This window comes from Phascolarctos cinereus, unplaced genomic scaffold (genome assembly GCF_003287225.1).
Source record: "Phascolarctos cinereus isolate Bilbo 61053 unplaced genomic scaffold, phaCin_HiC Scaffold_3;HRSCAF=262, whole genome shotgun sequence".
NCBI lineage: Eukaryota > Metazoa > Chordata > Mammalia > Diprotodontia > Phascolarctidae > Phascolarctos > Phascolarctos cinereus.
Genome location: NW_027555736.1, coordinates 154287300 through 154303789, shown reverse-complemented (window position 1 = coordinate 154303789; position 16490 = coordinate 154287300). Strand labels below are relative to the sequence as shown.

The window sequence follows — 16490 nt, the reverse complement described above, 5'->3', positions numbered from 1 at the left end:
AAGTACTTAGGGACAGTTTGTACAAAGGCATAGAAACAAGATAGGGAATGTCAAGTTTGGACAACACCTAGTAGTCTGGTTTGGCTCAGAGTGTCATGAAGGAGAATAACTATTAAATCTCTGAAGAGTATTAGGTATTAAATTGAGCATAAAATAAAATGTTTACTCAGTTTTTTAGTTTTAGTTAGGAAAAACTAGGTCTAGCCTAAAAATTAATATTACCTTTAGGTAAGCCTTCCCTTGAATGTAAAATTTTCATTGTTATAGTAAATGAAATAAACATTGTATTGAAACTTTATTCTAGTCTCTGAATAGTACTAAAATGTTACTTTTAATTTCATTCAATTAAATACACATTTAGGTCTTAATTAGCAAATTGACATGTAGATATATCATTTTTTTCTATTTTCTAAGATTTTGTATAACCTAGACATTTTACATAAATACAGGTGAGGAATACATTTATGTGAGTTAGAAAGGAAATAGCAAAAGGTATTTGATACTGACTTTTGTGTTTTGCTTGTCATTAATAAAACTTTATTATTGATATAAAATTAACTCAAGTTTTTATGGAGTCCGACAATATTAGAGAGAACGGCTTTCTCTCTCACCTCCTACCAGGTAAGTGAGTTAGTTATTTGTCTTGCAGATTACTGACATTGTGAAAGCAGTTGGTAATTGCAGCTACAACCAGTTGGTGGAGAAGATAATTTCCTGTAAGCAATCAGACAACAGTGAGCTGGTTAGTGAAGGTGGGTGAGTGCTATTGTTCTTATTTTTAAAACATAATTTGCCATGCCATGCATTACTTCAACAAATATTTAATAAGACTTCTTATAGATATACTTAAAGATACCTATGGAAATTTAGGGAGTAAAATTTACTAATTGTTGAGATTTATATAATGCTTTAAGGTTTATAGGCCAGTTTTCTCACATAGCTTTTTGAGTAACTAGCATCAGTATATTCAGATTCTCTAGAGGTTATTCATATTGCTTTTTAATTATTTTTATTATTTTGGGCTGCTTCTGTACTTCATAATTGTTGACAGAACACCAGTACAACTATTATCAATCAATAAATATTAATCAATTGGTATTAATTATCTGATATGTGGTAGGTACTATGCTAGGTACTGAGGATACAAATATAATGAATGATACAATCACTACTTGCAAGTTTACATTCTAGTCAAGGACGCAACAAAGATATAAATATGCAGAGAATAAATACAAAGCAGTCTAAAATGAGGTAATTTGAAAGAGGCATAAACTAGCAGTTGAGGGGATCACGAAAGGAAGATATTGCTTGAGCTACTTCTGGAAGGATGACTTATTTTTTAAGGTTGAAATGAGGAGGAAACATATGCTGTTGCAAAAGTACTAAGACAGGAGATGGTGTCCTGTGTGAGGAGCAAAGGAACCAGTTTGATTGGATTGCATAATATGGGAGGAGGTATAATGTATAATAATTCTGGAAACACAGATTGAGGTTAGGTTTTAAAGGGCTTTAAAAGCTAAGCAAAGGGAATTTTGAGAAGATGGTGGTATGTTAGAATCTAGGAGAGCCCAGTTTCTATAAATGCCCCAGTTTTTAAAAAGTTTTTAAAATGTACCAGAAGAAACAGTGATAAAGACAGGTGGGGGTGGGGGAGAGGTGATACCAAGGAGAGCTTGATCTAGTCCAGGACTCCACCGAAAATACTGCCAGAATCATGGAATCTCTAAGCAGAGACAAAGCAGGATAGGTAGAATGCAAAGCATACACGTCACTCAGATCTTGAGGGGGAGGAAAAGCCACACCAGTGCTCAAGCAGTAATTTCCCCCATCCACAGTTGGAGATAGAGCCAGAGCAAGTAGCCCAGCTTCCAGAATAGAACACAGTGAAAGAAGCCAAGTACCTAAACCTAGGCAACACATGCCTCGGCCATAACAGGAATACAGCAGGAGAAGAGGCCAGAGCAGTACCTGGAAAGCAAAACTCTTGAGGTCTGCAGTCAAGACAGCCAACATCTGACTGGACCCCATCAGACTCACACCAAGAGACAAAGCGGCCTATGAGTTCAGAACTGTGAAAGAAGAGAGAGAAGGAGCCAAGACTAGACCTAAGTTGAACCACTAGGAAACTCAACCAAAAACCAGAAATTCCTACAGTAGATGGGGCCTGGTCTTACTTATCATATCCAGAACCAGGCAAGCCCCAATGCACAAACTGAGGCTGTAGATACAAGTAAAAAGAAGAAATTCTAAGCATATGAAGACATGCTGTGGATTGGGAGAAGCCCAAGAAGTAAACCCAGAAGAAAAGAGTAACTCCACTACTAATCTAAGGAAAACTCCAGGAAAAAGAAAAGAAAAAACGAGGACTGTAAGAGTATCCAAAAGAAATGAAATAAGATGCAGTGTAACTTTTTTAAAAAACTACTTAATTATTCTTTTATTTTTAACTCTGCTTTGGTAGTACAGAAGTCTTAAGGTACAAACCATACAGTTAAAAATATATTTGACACACAAATTGATGAAAATGATGAAAAATTACCTTTACAGATTTTACACAGGATAATGATAGTGTCGTTATATATATTTGTGTTGGGAATTCCTCCCATTCCAAAGGAGGAAGGGAATTATAAGTTCTTGTAAACATCTGTTGCTTTGGAAACACTTAAGAATTATCATTAGAAATCAGCAAAGATGTTTACATGATTGATATATGGGGTGCATAACTTTTGGCATAACTGTAAGATAACTGAATCAAAACTGTTTTAAGTTTTAGAAAAGACTTTAAAAATGTGCTTTTCATTTAAATATGATTTTTTTATTTTGGCATATTTTCTTGCTCTACTATGTTATTAAAAAGTGTTCTGGCCTGAATAAAATGATTAAATCTTTGGAAATACCTTATATTTTGATTTCTCTCCATATTGGAATATAATTTTTAAATCATTAGTAATTAGTGATGCTTTTTAACTTAACAAAGGTAATACTTTTAAATCTTGGCCTAATAAAAAAAATTTATATGCACACAACACACAACCCTTTATCATAATTTTCTGGAACTCAGGGAGGTTTATTTTCACAGTTATATCCTCTTCAGATATAAAACCAACATATACCCACATGCAGACTTATCTTTAAGATGAACTAAGATTTCATTGAAATAAAGAACTCAAAATGAGGAAGTTCCCTCTACCAATGCAGCTCTGCACCTTTTCAGAAATTTATAGTCTTAAGAGAGTTGCTAAGAGCCCTGAGAGATTAAGCAGCTTGCTTCAGATAACACAGCCTGTATTTGGAAGAAGTCAGACTTGAACCCAAGTCGTTCCGAGTCCAGGCTTGTCCAAGTCCTAGCTCTCTGTTGCAACATTTTGCCTTGAAATATGAAGAAGAAGAAAAAAAGATAAGGAAAAATTAAATCAGCCAGTCATCTGAAAGTTTGGTAAAATCTTTATTGCTAGATTTAGAAAAGAAAAAGATGATATTTACAGTAATACTTAAAAACATATTGACAGAGGGATGTTCTTTTGGGGAACTGTTGGTAGGTCTGTTTCTTTTTAAATTATTTTGAAGATCTTGAATGACAGAAATCTGGAAATAGCCTAAAAACCAAAACTCAAAGTAATGACAGGTTTTATCTAGCTTATTCCATCACCACTTCCCACAGACTGTGCTCTTGCCTGCCATTGCTGTTTGTCCTTCATTCTCGAAGAGAACCACGACATCAGGGAGGTGATGCCATGACATGCACAAGAATTGGATTTAAGTAAGGGAGAGCTGTGCAAGGTCACCCACCTCACTTTCTCCTCTAGAGCCATCTGGGTCCAGTGGCCAGATAAGGATCAGGACAACTGGAGATGACCCAGGATGCTTGGGAGCCTTGAGCTTTTCAAGCCAAGGTCTTTAACTCTTCTCAGTTTGACTGAGGCAGTGCCCATTCATTGATAAAGGCTTAATTTAAAAAAATGAGGCAAAGAATGGCCTCTTCAAAAAAAAGAAAGGTTCTGGGTGGGGAACGGTATCATATGAATGCTCATCAACACCTAAAGGCCATCAAGTATGCCATGGAAAAGGTCTGGAAAAAGTTACAGTCCCTTGTCCTACACTGGAGGTGCTTGTTTGGGCCTTTGGTTATCAAGACAATAACATTGATGGACTTGAAGTCACTTTTTAATCATCAAAATGGGAATTGTTGCCACAATTTTAAGTCACTCCTAAAAGGAAGCCATTGGTAGTCTAGGGATGAAATATAATTATGATGAAGGTGGGGGAGGGGCATGCTGCTATCACTTCTGTGACAGTGAAATTGATCATGCTTGCTTCCTCTTCTCCCCATAGACAAAAAAAATAAAAGAAGAAACAGGATGGGGTTAACAAAGAGGCACGCAGAGGCAGCTAGGTGGCACAGTAGATAGAGCACCGGCCTTGGAGTCAAGAGGACCTGAGTTCAAATCCAGTCTCAGATCAGACACTTGACATTAGCTGTGTGACCCTGGGCAAGTCACTTAACCCCAATTGCCTTACAAAACAAACAAACAAAAAAAAAAACAAAGAGGCACGCAAAGGAAAAAAAGCACAATCTCAAACTGTTAATTAATATTCTCACTGTACATACACATGTTACTGAAATGAGAGAACTGCATTATGTACAAAAGGGCAAAGGAAAAGACTTTTAAAATACTATTAAATCTTGCCTTTCTCAAAAATTTAATACACTTTCATAAGGCATAAGTGACAAAACCAATTATAGAACTGACGCCTGGATCTTCGCATCTAGCATAACAATGATGTTCCATTTTAGAGTCTTAAACACTCATGATAGAAATGGTACAAAAGATATAAGAAAATATTTTCTTGGGCAGTTGGCTTTGTAGATCACCTTAGTTTTCATTCTTTTTAAAACTTCAAATAAATTCCACCTCCTGTCCTGTGCCACTTCGTTCCCTTTTCACAGGAGTAACAGGTGCCTGCCATTGACACTTTCTGTGCCACTCACAGACATAGCACTTCTCCTTTCCTTGCTATTGGTGTTGTGTTTCACTTTTGTAACTCTAAATCTGCTAAGAAAGAACAGGCACTTTTCTTGATGCCAACTTCTTCCTTCTTTAGATTTGTTGCTTGGTTTTATAAAGTGCCATCATTTATATCTGCAACACTGGCATACATCTCTTTTCTATTGTCCCTCAAACAGTCTGTAGGTGGTAGTCACACGTATGCTTTCCTGGAGTACCTTCTGGTGACAAGGGACCAGGACTCACTGGAGGACTGCTTGGAGTTCTAGAAGTCGAAGGGCTTTCAGGATCACAAATGCTACTATCTGCCATCATGGCCTTTAAAACATCAACATTTGCTTCATTTTTCATGATGTAATGGGCAATTTGTTCAACAGCATCACTCTTCTTGTTTATATTCCCATTCAATTCTGTCTTTTCAACTTTTTCCAAAGTATCTTGTTTAGCTTCTGTTGTACATTGATAGCCCTTCTTCTTAAGCAGATGGAAGGTAAAGACTCCAAAAAGTCCCATGATGAAGAAAACTGGAACTAGTACAATGGCAACATATTCTGGGTGTCCATTCCAACCACTATTCACAGGAGATGGAGTCCTTCCTTCACTGGATGAAACCGGGGCAGATCCCGCCTCTAAGGCAGGAGAGAGCTGCTAACCATCAAGCTGCCCCCAGTGTCAAGGTTTTGGCAAGTCCCAAGGGAGCCATCAGCATTTCTCTTTGACATTTCTGTCCCAGACAGCCAAGTTCCCAGTCCCCACAATTCCTAGACTGTCAATGGCACTGATACAGTGTAATTTTTTTTATGTTGTAATTTTAAAATAAATGACAGCTAGGGAAGGAAAGCAAGATAAATAAAAGTAATAGCTTAGAATAGGAGGTAATAGGGGCAGCTAGGGGGCGCAATGGGTAGAGCACCAGCCCTGAAGTCAGGAGGACCTGAGTTGAAATCTGGCCTCAGAGCAAACACTTGACACTTACTAGCTATGTGACCTTGGGCAAGTCACTTTATCCCAATTGCCTAAAAAAAAGAAGAAGAAGAAGAATAGAAGGTAATAAAAACCTTAACTAAAAATTGAATATCCTGAAAATTAAAATAGGCCAAGCAGAAAGCAATGACTCCATGAAACAAGAAATCTAAGAACCATTGGACTGCAGAAAACCATGACCCTCCCAAAAAGCCCAGAGAACAAAATAAATCCACTGGGCACCTCCTAAGAAAAAAAAATTGAAAACTCCCAGGAATATCATAGCAAAGCATAAATACTACCAGTAGTGAAAAAGAAATCATTCAAATACCACGGAGGCACAGGATCACACAAGACCACCGCCACCCTGAAGAAGAACGTGGAGAGAACAGGAGTGTACTACTCTGAAAGGTAAAAAATAAAGGCTTACAACCATGAATAACCTTTTTGGCAAAACTGAATATAATCTTTCAGGGGGGAAAATGGATCTTTAATGAAATAGACTTTCAAGCATTCTTGATGAAAATGCCAGAACTCAGTAGAGTTGTATTTCATACTTTGAAATACAAACATGAGAATCAAGAGAAATATGAAAAGGTACATACATTTAATCAGTTGGAAGTGACTGTATGATGATGGATTGTTTACATTATAATGGGGATTAGAAACAAAACCCTTTAAGGATCATAGAGAAAGTTATGTTAAAGAAGATAAGGAGAATGCCAAAGGTTTTCTGTTTCAGTGGTCTTAAGAGAAGGAAATGGGAAGAAAAGCATCATATACTGGGAAGAAAGTAGGTAGAAGGAGAGGAAACATACTCTCTCATAAAAGAAGAGGGGGTGAAGCAAAGATGGAGTAAAAGCAAGCACTGAGCTCTCCCCCAAACCCCTCCAAATATCTAAAAAATGACTCTAAACAAATTCTAGAACAGCAGAATCCACAAAAAGACAGAGTAAAACAAATTTTCAACCCAAGACAAACTGGGTGGTTGACAGGAAAGGTCTGTTGTGCCAGGCTGGGAGAGTACTGCAGTCTAACATGGGCTGCGCCAGCACAGACTAGGCCCCAGCAAACCCACAGCAGGCCTCAGGGGACTGAATCTCTGGCAGCTATAGCAGTTTCCAGATTTCTCAACCCACAAATGCAAAAGACAACTTAGAAAGTCAGTGGTAAAGGTCAGTTGGACCTGGGTGAGAGAGGAGCACAGTCCAACCCTGGCCACAGCACAGCCCTGGGGTGGTAGCGACAGTAGCAGTGGATGCTTCTGGAGCCCTCAGCCCACAGATGGTAAGGGGATTGAACAACTGATCAGAAGGAGATTACAGGATCTCTGCTGGCAGTGAGGCAGTATTCTGTTGCTTTGTTCGTACTTGGATCTGGGTGGCAGTCCTGGGGCAAGAAGGAACACTGGAATAGCAGAGCTTGTGGTAACAGGGAAGAGGGAACTCTCCTCACAGTTTTAGGGCAGAAAAGAGTGCTTGTGGTCATTCACTGACCAGAGCACAGGCCAGGAGAGGAGTAAACACTTCTCCATAGATCATACCACCTTGGAAGAACTGAAAACTTACAGGTCCCTAGAAGTATCTCTGAAAACAGCTGCACAAAATACCTAAAGCTTGGGACAGTACTTCCTCCACACTGGAAGCAGTGCTCTAGCTTAACAAAGAGTTTAAAAGTCAAGTAATTGTCTGGGGAGCAAATAGCAGAAAAGAAACTCAGACCTTAGATCTTACTTTGGTGACAGGGAAGATCAAAACATACAATCAGAAGAAGATAACAAAATCAAAGCTTCTACATCCAAAGCCTCCAAGAAGAATATGAATTGGAAGATCTCAAAACAGATTTTGAAAATCATATAAGAGAAGTAGAGGAAAAATTGGGAAGAGAAATGAGAGTGATACAAGAAAATCATGAAAAGCAAGTCAGCAGCTTAAGGAGACCCCCAAAAATACTGAAGAAAATAACACCTTAAAAATAGACTAGACCTAATGGCAAAAGAGGTCCAAAAAGCCAATGAGGAGAAAAATGCCTTGAAAAGCAGAATTTGGCCGATGGAAAAGGAGGTCCAAAAGCTCACTAAAGAAAATAATTCTTTAAAAATTAGAATGGAGCAAATGGAAACTAATGGTTCTGTGAGAAATCAAGAAATTATAAAACAAAACCAAAAGAATGGGGGGAAAAAAATAAGACAATGTGAAATATCTCACTGGAAAAACAACTGACCTGGAAAATAGATCCAGAAGAGATAATTTTAAAATTATTGGACTACCTGAAAGCCATGATCAAAAAAAGAGCCTAGACATCACCATTCAAGAAATTGTCAAGGAAAACTGCCCTGATTCTAGAACCGGAGGGTTAAATAGAAATTGAAAGAATACACCGATCACCTCCTGAAAGAGATCCCAAAAGGAAAACTCCCAGGAATATTATAGCCAAATTCCAGAGTTCCCAAGTCAAGGAGAAATTATTGCAAGCAACCAGAAAGAAACAATTAAAGTATTATGGAAACACAATCAGGATAACACAAGATTTAGCAGCTTCTACATTAAAGGACCTCAGGGCATGTAATATAATATTCCAGAGGGCAAAGGAGATAGGATTACAACCAACAATCATCTACCCAGCAAAATGGAGTGTAATCAATGAGGGGGGAAATTGATATTCAATGAAATAGAGGAATTTAATGCATTCTTGACAAGCCAGAGCTAAATAGAACATTTTACTTTCAAATAGACTCAAGAGAAGCATGAAAAGATAAACAGGAAAGAGAAGTCATAAGGGACTTATTAAAGTTGAACTGTTTACATTCCTAAGTAGAAAGATGATATTTGTAACTTGTGAGACCTTTCTGATTATTAGGGTAGTTGGAAGGAATATATATAGACAGAGGGCATAGGGTGAGTTGAATATGCAGGGATGATATCTAAAGAGTAAAATGAAGGGGTGAGAGGAATGTACTGGGAGGAGAAAAGGAGAGGTAGAATGGGATAAATTATCTCACATAAAAGAGGCAAGAAAAAGCTTTTACAGTGGAGGGGAAGAGGGGGGAGGTGAGAGGGAATGAATGTTAATCTCATCAGATTTGGCTTAAGGAGGGAATAACAAGCACACTCAGTTGGATATGGAAATCTGTCTTACCTTACAGGAAAGTAGGAGGGAAGGGGATAAGAGGGGAGGGTTAATAAAAAGGAGGGTAGATTGGGGGAGGGGGTAATCAGAAGCAAACACTTCTGAGGAGGGACAGTGAAAGAGAACAGAGTAAACAGGGGAAGAGGGGCAGGATAGGATGGAGGGAAATATAATTAGTTTTTCACAATATGACTATTATGGAAGTGTTTCGCATGACTACACATGTATAACCTATACCAAATTGCTTGCCTTCTCAAGGTGGGTGGGTAAGGAGGGAGAAAAGTTGGAACTCAAAGTTTTAAAAACAAATGTTAAAAATTGTTTTTACATGCAACTCGGAATTGAAATACACAGGCAGTGGGGTATAGAAATCTTGTCTTATCTTACAGGAAAATAGAAGGGGAAGGGGATAAGAGAAGGGGGGTGGTGGTGGAGGGGAGAGCAGATTGGGGGAAGGGGTCATCAGAATGCACACTGTCATGGGTTGGGGGGAGGGGAAAGATGGGAGAAAATTTAGAACTCAAGGTCTTGTGTAAGTGAATGTTGAAAATGAAAAATAAATAAATTGAAGAAAAATTAATTTTTTTAAAAAGCAATCCTTAGAAGAAAAAGTGTTTCAAAAATCCTTTAATCAACAAAATAGAAAGAGAATAGATGAATTAATTTAACTTTTTTTAGACTAGAAAAGCAATGTCAAAAAATTCCAAATAAGTATAGTTGAAATTCTAGAAATAAAAGAGATTAACAAAACCATATGCAAGAAAAGCATTGAATTGATAAAACTAGAGTTAAAAAAAACTCCCAAGTTACTAGTAAGTGGTCTAATTTTAAAAAGAGAATAAGGAAAGCCAAATCATTTGAAAAATGAGAAAAGATGAGAAAATTCATCCCCCTTCCATGAACAAAACACTGTCACACTAGGCCTTTTCTTTGGCTGTCCCCAATCCTTGGAATACGCTCCCTCATCATCTCCACCTACTGTCCTCCCTGACTTCCTTTAAATCCTAGCTAAAATCTCATTTTCTGTGGGAGGCCTTTCAGTGTCATTGAATCAAAGAGTAGCTGTTTCAGAGTAAGGTAAAAAAAACAACAAACAAACAAACACTGAAAACCTAAGAGGGAGGGAGTAGGTTATAAAGGATTTTGAATGCCGGAGAATTTTGCTTATGATCCTAGAGGTTATAGAGAGCCATTGAGATTTATTGAGTGGGGGGTGAGGTGAGGTGGAGTGACATAGTTGGACCTATTCTTTAAAAGAAAATTACTTTGATGCATGAATGGAGGATAGATTAGAGTGGGGAGAGACTTGAGGCAGGCAGACCTTCCCCAGCAGTCTGTCACAGTATTCAAGGTGCAAGGTGATACAGCCCTAAATCTGAAATTAATAGGTCTTGGCAACAGATTAGATAGAGAAGTTGAGAGATTGTGAAGAGTCAAGGGTGACATCTGGGTTTCAAGCTTAAGAAACTGGGAGAATACTGTACCCTTGACAGGAACAGGGAAGGTAGGAGTGGGGCAAGGTTTGGGGGGAAAGGTAACGAGTTCATTTTTGGGCATGTTAAATGTAAAATGTCTACTGGATATTCCAGATGAAGGCATTTGGAGATCAACAGAGAGTTTAGGGCAGGACAGGTAGATTTGAGAATCATCAGCATAAAGGTAGTAATTAAATCCGTAGCTGAATGAGATCACCAAATGAAATAGTAGAGAGAGAGAAGAGGGCCTGGGACAGAAACCTGTGGGACACCTGAGGTTAAGAGGGTATGATCTGGATGATGGTCACTCAGAGGAGGCTGAGAAGGAGTGGTCTGATTAGATAGAAGAGGAATCGGGAGAATGGTGTTCCAGAAACCTAGTGAGGGAATATCAAGTAAGAGAGGGCGATCGACGTTGTCAAGGACTACAGAGAGGGCGAGAAGAATGGAGATTGTGAAAGGGCCATTGGATTTGGCACCTTAGAGGTCATCAGTAACTTTGAAGAGGGCATTTTTAGTGGAACGATAAGGTCAGAATCCAGATTACAAGGGGTTAAGAAGAGAGAGAGAGGAAAGAAAGAGGAAGCCTCTATCATAAACAGGCTTTTTAGGGTTAGCCACAAAGGACAGAAGAGAATTAGGACACTGATTGGCAGGGTTGGAAGGATCGAATGGCAGGATTTTTTTTGTTTTATTTTGTTTTGTTTTTTTCAGAATGGGAGAGACATTGGCATATATATAGGCAGTAGAGAAGGAGCCAGAGGAGGCAGTCTGTAGGAGGAGTCGGAAAGCTTAATTTTGCTAATGAGGAAGGCTACCTCTTCATGTGAGACAAGGGTGAAGGAGATGGTAGCAGAAGGCATGTGAGTGACATAAAGTGAGGAAGAAGGGAGAAAGAGATTCATAGTAAATGGACTAATTTTTTCCTGTGAGGCAAAGTTCTCAGGTAAGAGGGTTAGGGAAGTTTGAGAAGGGATAATAAAAAAATTTGGAAGAGCAGTCGTGGAGAGTAGGATAGTGAGTTGATAAGAGAGGTATAATAAGATTGCCTAACAGCAGTGAGGGCTTAGTTGAAGTTACATAAAATAAATTTATAGTGGACCCAGTCAGAGTGGTTGTGTGATTTTTCTCCATCTTTGTTCAGCAGCACGTATGTAAATGTGAAATCAAGGAGTAGTTGGAGTGATCCAAAGTTGAGCCTTGGCTGGGCATAATTACCAAAATGATGAGAGGGCTAACTACTCAAAAAAGAGGACAGTATAAAACTGCACTGGTTCAGCCAGGGCTCACTGTAGGGGAAAGTGGAACAAGTAGCAAGTACAGGGAGATGGGCTGGGAGAGAACTGAGGGGTTGGTTACTATATGGATAAAGAGTAGAGTTTAGTCAGGGAAGGCAGAAAAAGAGGTAGAAAACCAATAGGTTGTGGTCAGATAAGGGGATTCCAGATTTCTTGAACATGGAGGTGGTGAATTTGTGGATGATGGCAAGATCAAAGATGTGTGGCTTGTATTAAATGAAGGTGCAAGTCATGGGAAGTGAATTAAGTTGAGGAACTGAGTGGTTAGGGTATTTGAGGGAGAGTTAAATATGTAAGTCCCCAAGTATGAGGGCATGAGTTGGGGAGGAGATAAAAATTGACAGCCAGGTCCTGATTTCTTTGAGGAAAGAAGAACAGGTCTGTAAAGAACAGCTACCAGAATGGAGAAATCACTTAACTACCCTGGCAAGGTTTCAGAATCTTCATCTATAAGATAGCTTCTAGTATCCCTTCCTGTTCTGGTTCCTTGTTCCTATGAACATGAAAGAGGACTATATTACAAGTATCCAAGGGAGTTCAACAAGCCTTTATTAAACTCTTAATATGTGGCGGGCATTGTAATAAGTACTGGGAGTACAAATATAAGTAGAAAGGATCTTGCATTCTAATTGGGGAACACATTAGAACAACATATAAAAGGAAGTTTAAAAAGGCAATGAAGAGAGGTGAAGGTATTCATCCATAGGCATGGTTAAAAAAAAAAGTCCAGAGAGCCAAGAGTACAGAATGGAGAGGACTGAAGACATGATTGACTGGGCATTCTCCTTAAAATGGAGGTTCTGGGAGGAACCAGCCAATCAGAAGGAGAAGCCATGGGGCACAAGGTGCTTCTAAAGTGAGAAGTTTGTGTGTGGAGTGAGCTTCAGGAATGTCAAGAGTTTTCTATGGCATAGTCAAGTAAGTCTGGAGAATCAAGTTTACCCACCACCCCATCCCCCCAAGGAAATGAAGTATATCAAATACAGTAAGACCTGGACTAGCTAGAATCACCAGTTAGATGGAATTTTTAAAGAGGAATTTCATTTTTGTGAAACAAATTAATTTTTTTAAAGTTTGATATAAACATTCAAAAAGGCAAATTTTTTTAATGTTTATTGAACAGATTTTCCTTGATCTTTACAGTCTATAACAAACCCAGTAATGTATACTGATTATTTATTTCCATATTGATGATACTGAGCCTTTTCATATTTAGTATACTCTGCTCATTGAATCAGAAAAGTATACATTTTAGAAAAGTTCTTCAACAACAAGGGCTGAAGAAAAATGGGTTTTCTCTCAGTTAAGCATTAAATCATTGATTAGGCCATCTTATTCTTTAAATACAGTATTTCTCATGCTGTAGTATATTAGTACTAAGTATTACCACAGATGTCTTCCTGAAACCTGGATGTGAGGAGAATGTGCAGATACCATATTCTTCCTTCACAATGACTTCTAAAGGCAGACCAACAAAAATAATTTTAGATATAGCAAGGTTGAAAGAAGAATGTCAAAGGAAGTGATTGAAAGTGATATTTCTGAGCAAGTTTTCAGTGAAAACTTAGTGAATCAATATCAGAGCATCTTTTTCCAGGAAACATTTTTTAAATTAAATTTTTTTTTCAATTAACAAAAATTTCTGTCCCTCCTATTCTCCCCCTTCTCCAGAGGGAAAAAGAAAAAGAAAACTCTATTAAAAATATGCATGTTCAAGCAAATTTGATTCATCCATTGGCCATATCTAAAAACAAAATGTTTCAATCTATATCCTCAGTCCATCACTTCTCTTTCGAGAGGTGGACAGTATGTTTTATGATGGATTCTCTGTAGTTGTGGTTGGTAATTGAATTTTCAGAATTCTTCTGTCTTCAGAGTTTGTCTTTACCATGTTACTATTATGTATAAATTATTCTCCTAATTCTACTTAACCTCACTCTGCCTCCGTTCACTTGCCTTCACAGATTTCTCTGACACAGATTTCCCTTCATCATTTCTTAAAGCACAACAGTATTCCATTATACTCTATAGACCGTAATTTTTTCAACATTCCCCCAGCTGGTAGTTACTCTCCTCTTTTCCAGTTCTTTCTTGCCACACACAAAAAAAACCTGTTATAAATATTTGTGCACATATAGGTCCTTTTCTTCTTTCTTTAATGTCTTTGGGGTATTAGCCTTGCAATGGTATCACTGGGTTCAGAGGGTATGTATGGTTTAGTAACTTTTGGGGTGTAGTTCAAAATTGTTTCCCCGAATGGTGGGACTAGTTCATGGTTCACCAACAGTGCTGATTCCCCACAGCCCCTCCATTATTTGTGGGGGGGTTTTTTGTCAACGTTTCTAATCTGGTGGGTGCGAAGTAGAACCTCAGATTACTTTGTATTAGTTAATTGCGGAGTTAATTTGCATTTCTGATTATTAGTGATTTTGGAGCATTTTTTCATAGAGCTATGAAAAATGGCTCAGTTCCTCTCTTGAAAATGAGACCATTATCAGAGCAAGCAACTTTTTTAGGGAATAGTAATTGAAGCAAGGAGGAAACCAGACTCACCAATAACCACATAACCCAAAGACTAAACTTTGCTTGACCACCACCTACTGCTTCTACCTAGCTTCTTCTAAATGTAGACTCTCAAGGAACACCTGGCAGCATTTTGACAGTATTTCCCTAACTTTAATTCTCCTAGAAAAACCTGAATAGCTACAGTGGATCTGCTATGTTGACACTAGCAGCTGGAGAAGGAGAAAGCTAGGGTGAGGACACCCATAAATTCAGTTTTCATGTAACATATATGGTTGAATTGAGAGGTGCTGTGGTATGGTTCTTGAAGAGTCAGTAAAACCTGGATTCAAGTTTCACCTACTGCCTCTGTGACCCTGAGCAAGTCACTTAAATTTTCACTGCCCTAGGCAATTCTCTGAGACTCTAAGTTGCAGAATCCCATTAGTGGGGGGAATTTACCTTGCCATATGTTGTCTATGTAGATGTCACAAGTCCAAACCAAAAAACATGTTTAATTAGTTTCTAGATCTATATTCTCCCAAAGAGCTTTTATGTGACCTGTATCTATTGATATTTACCCTATTAGAAATTTAAGTAACTTGATATTCTTACTAAAAATAGTTATGACCTCTAGGACCCCTGGAATCTTCCCAGACCATACTTTGAGAACTGCTGCTTTAAGGTTTTAAAAGTGCTTTATGTATGTTTCTTATTTGGTCCTCACAACAACCCTTTAAAGTAGGTGCTGTTAATTTATCCTCTTTTTACAAATGAGGAACCTGAAGCTGAGACTTGCTACAAGTCTCATAGCTAATAAGTATCTGAGGTGGGATTTGAACTAAAGTCTTCCTGATGCCAAGTGCAGCATTCTTCCACTGTTGCTACCTAGCTTCCCCATAGCTTTAAGATCACTATACATGGAAATTGTCAGTTCCAAAAATAATTTTAAAACTGCTACTTTTAAAAAGAAAGCACAAATGTGTAGTTGATTTTTTTTTTTGGCAAAAGCTAGTTACCTCAAGTTTACTGGTAGAATACAATAGTTTATAATGTGCTAGAGAGAAGGTCATGTGGACATATTATACTTCTACATGTCAATTATCATTCCTTCACTTTTGTCCCTGAAAACTTGATTGAGTTGGTATTTAATTCTTTTGTTTTCCCCAACATTTCCCAGAAAACTTGTCTGCTTTCTTGTACTGTTTGGCATATTACCACGTTCTTCATTTTGAAGTCCAACTATTTCTTATTGTTCTTTCTTATTCTCTACATTGGTTCATACTATCCAAGATTCCCTGAAATTATCTTTTGTCATGTCTTATGAGAGAATATTCCGTTAAACCACAGTTTATTCAGCCATTCTGCAGTTGCCTAGGAGGCAATCTTAAGTCACCCCCTTAGATTCTGGTTCTTTTCTCTCCCCTCTCCCCTTATAATCTCCTCTTCAGGATAAGGAATTTTGTTATGCTTGCAATTATTCTTTTCCTGCTGTTATTCTGAATCTTATCCCCTTCCCCCTCCCCCTGTTACTTGTTTTCCTTTTCAGTTTGTTGTATTTCTGCACTATACTATTTATGTGTGTTTCCAACTCTTTGTTTATTTCAGATAAGAGGAGGTTTCATCTGATTCCTTTTCTCCCCAGCCCCTTCCTCTATTTTTAAGTACTCTTTTTACCCCAATTTCCACCTCCTTCATTCTTTCTGCTCTAGTGAGTACCTCCTCCTTTTACTGTCTGTTCTTTTTGCCCTCTAAAAACTCTTAGAATATAACCAGTCTTACCTCTTCCCCGCCTTCCACCCCCATTTTTATTAATTTCAATACCTTTTGAAGACATTAAGTTCTAAAGGGACTTGTTTCTATTAGAATTTTAGTACTACGTCATCATGGCTACTTCTAGTTGCTTAAATAACTTTAGCTTTTTAGATTCCTCTGGATTCTTGTGTTAGTATTTCAAAGTTCTTACAGAGCTTTGGGCTTTTTTTTAGAAATGCTTGAAAGTCCTCTGTTCTATTAAAAGTCCCTTTTTCCTCCTCTGTAGGAATACATTCAGCTTCATAGTTTAAATTGTTCTTGATTATAAGCCTGTATCCAAGAGTGTGCTAGAGCCAGCTGGA

General features: G+C 38.0%; 1 protein-coding gene and 1 pseudogene across 3 annotated transcripts in view; one reads left to right on the top strand and one right to left on the bottom strand.

Annotated features, from left to right (window-relative positions):
- Positions 1-16490, top strand: part of MINDY2 (MINDY lysine 48 deubiquitinase 2) — a 118712-nt gene that overhangs the window by 58033 nt on the left and 44189 nt on the right. For 2 of the 3 annotated variants that reach the window (XM_020981846.2, XM_020981837.2), the window contains exon 5: positions 650-752. The exons of the other annotated variant lie outside the window; for it this stretch is intronic. In XM_020981846.2, coding sequence (XP_020837505.1) covers positions 650-752 — 103 coding nt within the window. The remainder of the gene's footprint in view (positions 1-649; positions 753-16490) is intronic. 3 annotated transcript variants of the gene reach the window in all.
- Positions 4638-5924, bottom strand: LOC110209195 (RELT-like protein 1 pseudogene; annotated as a pseudogene).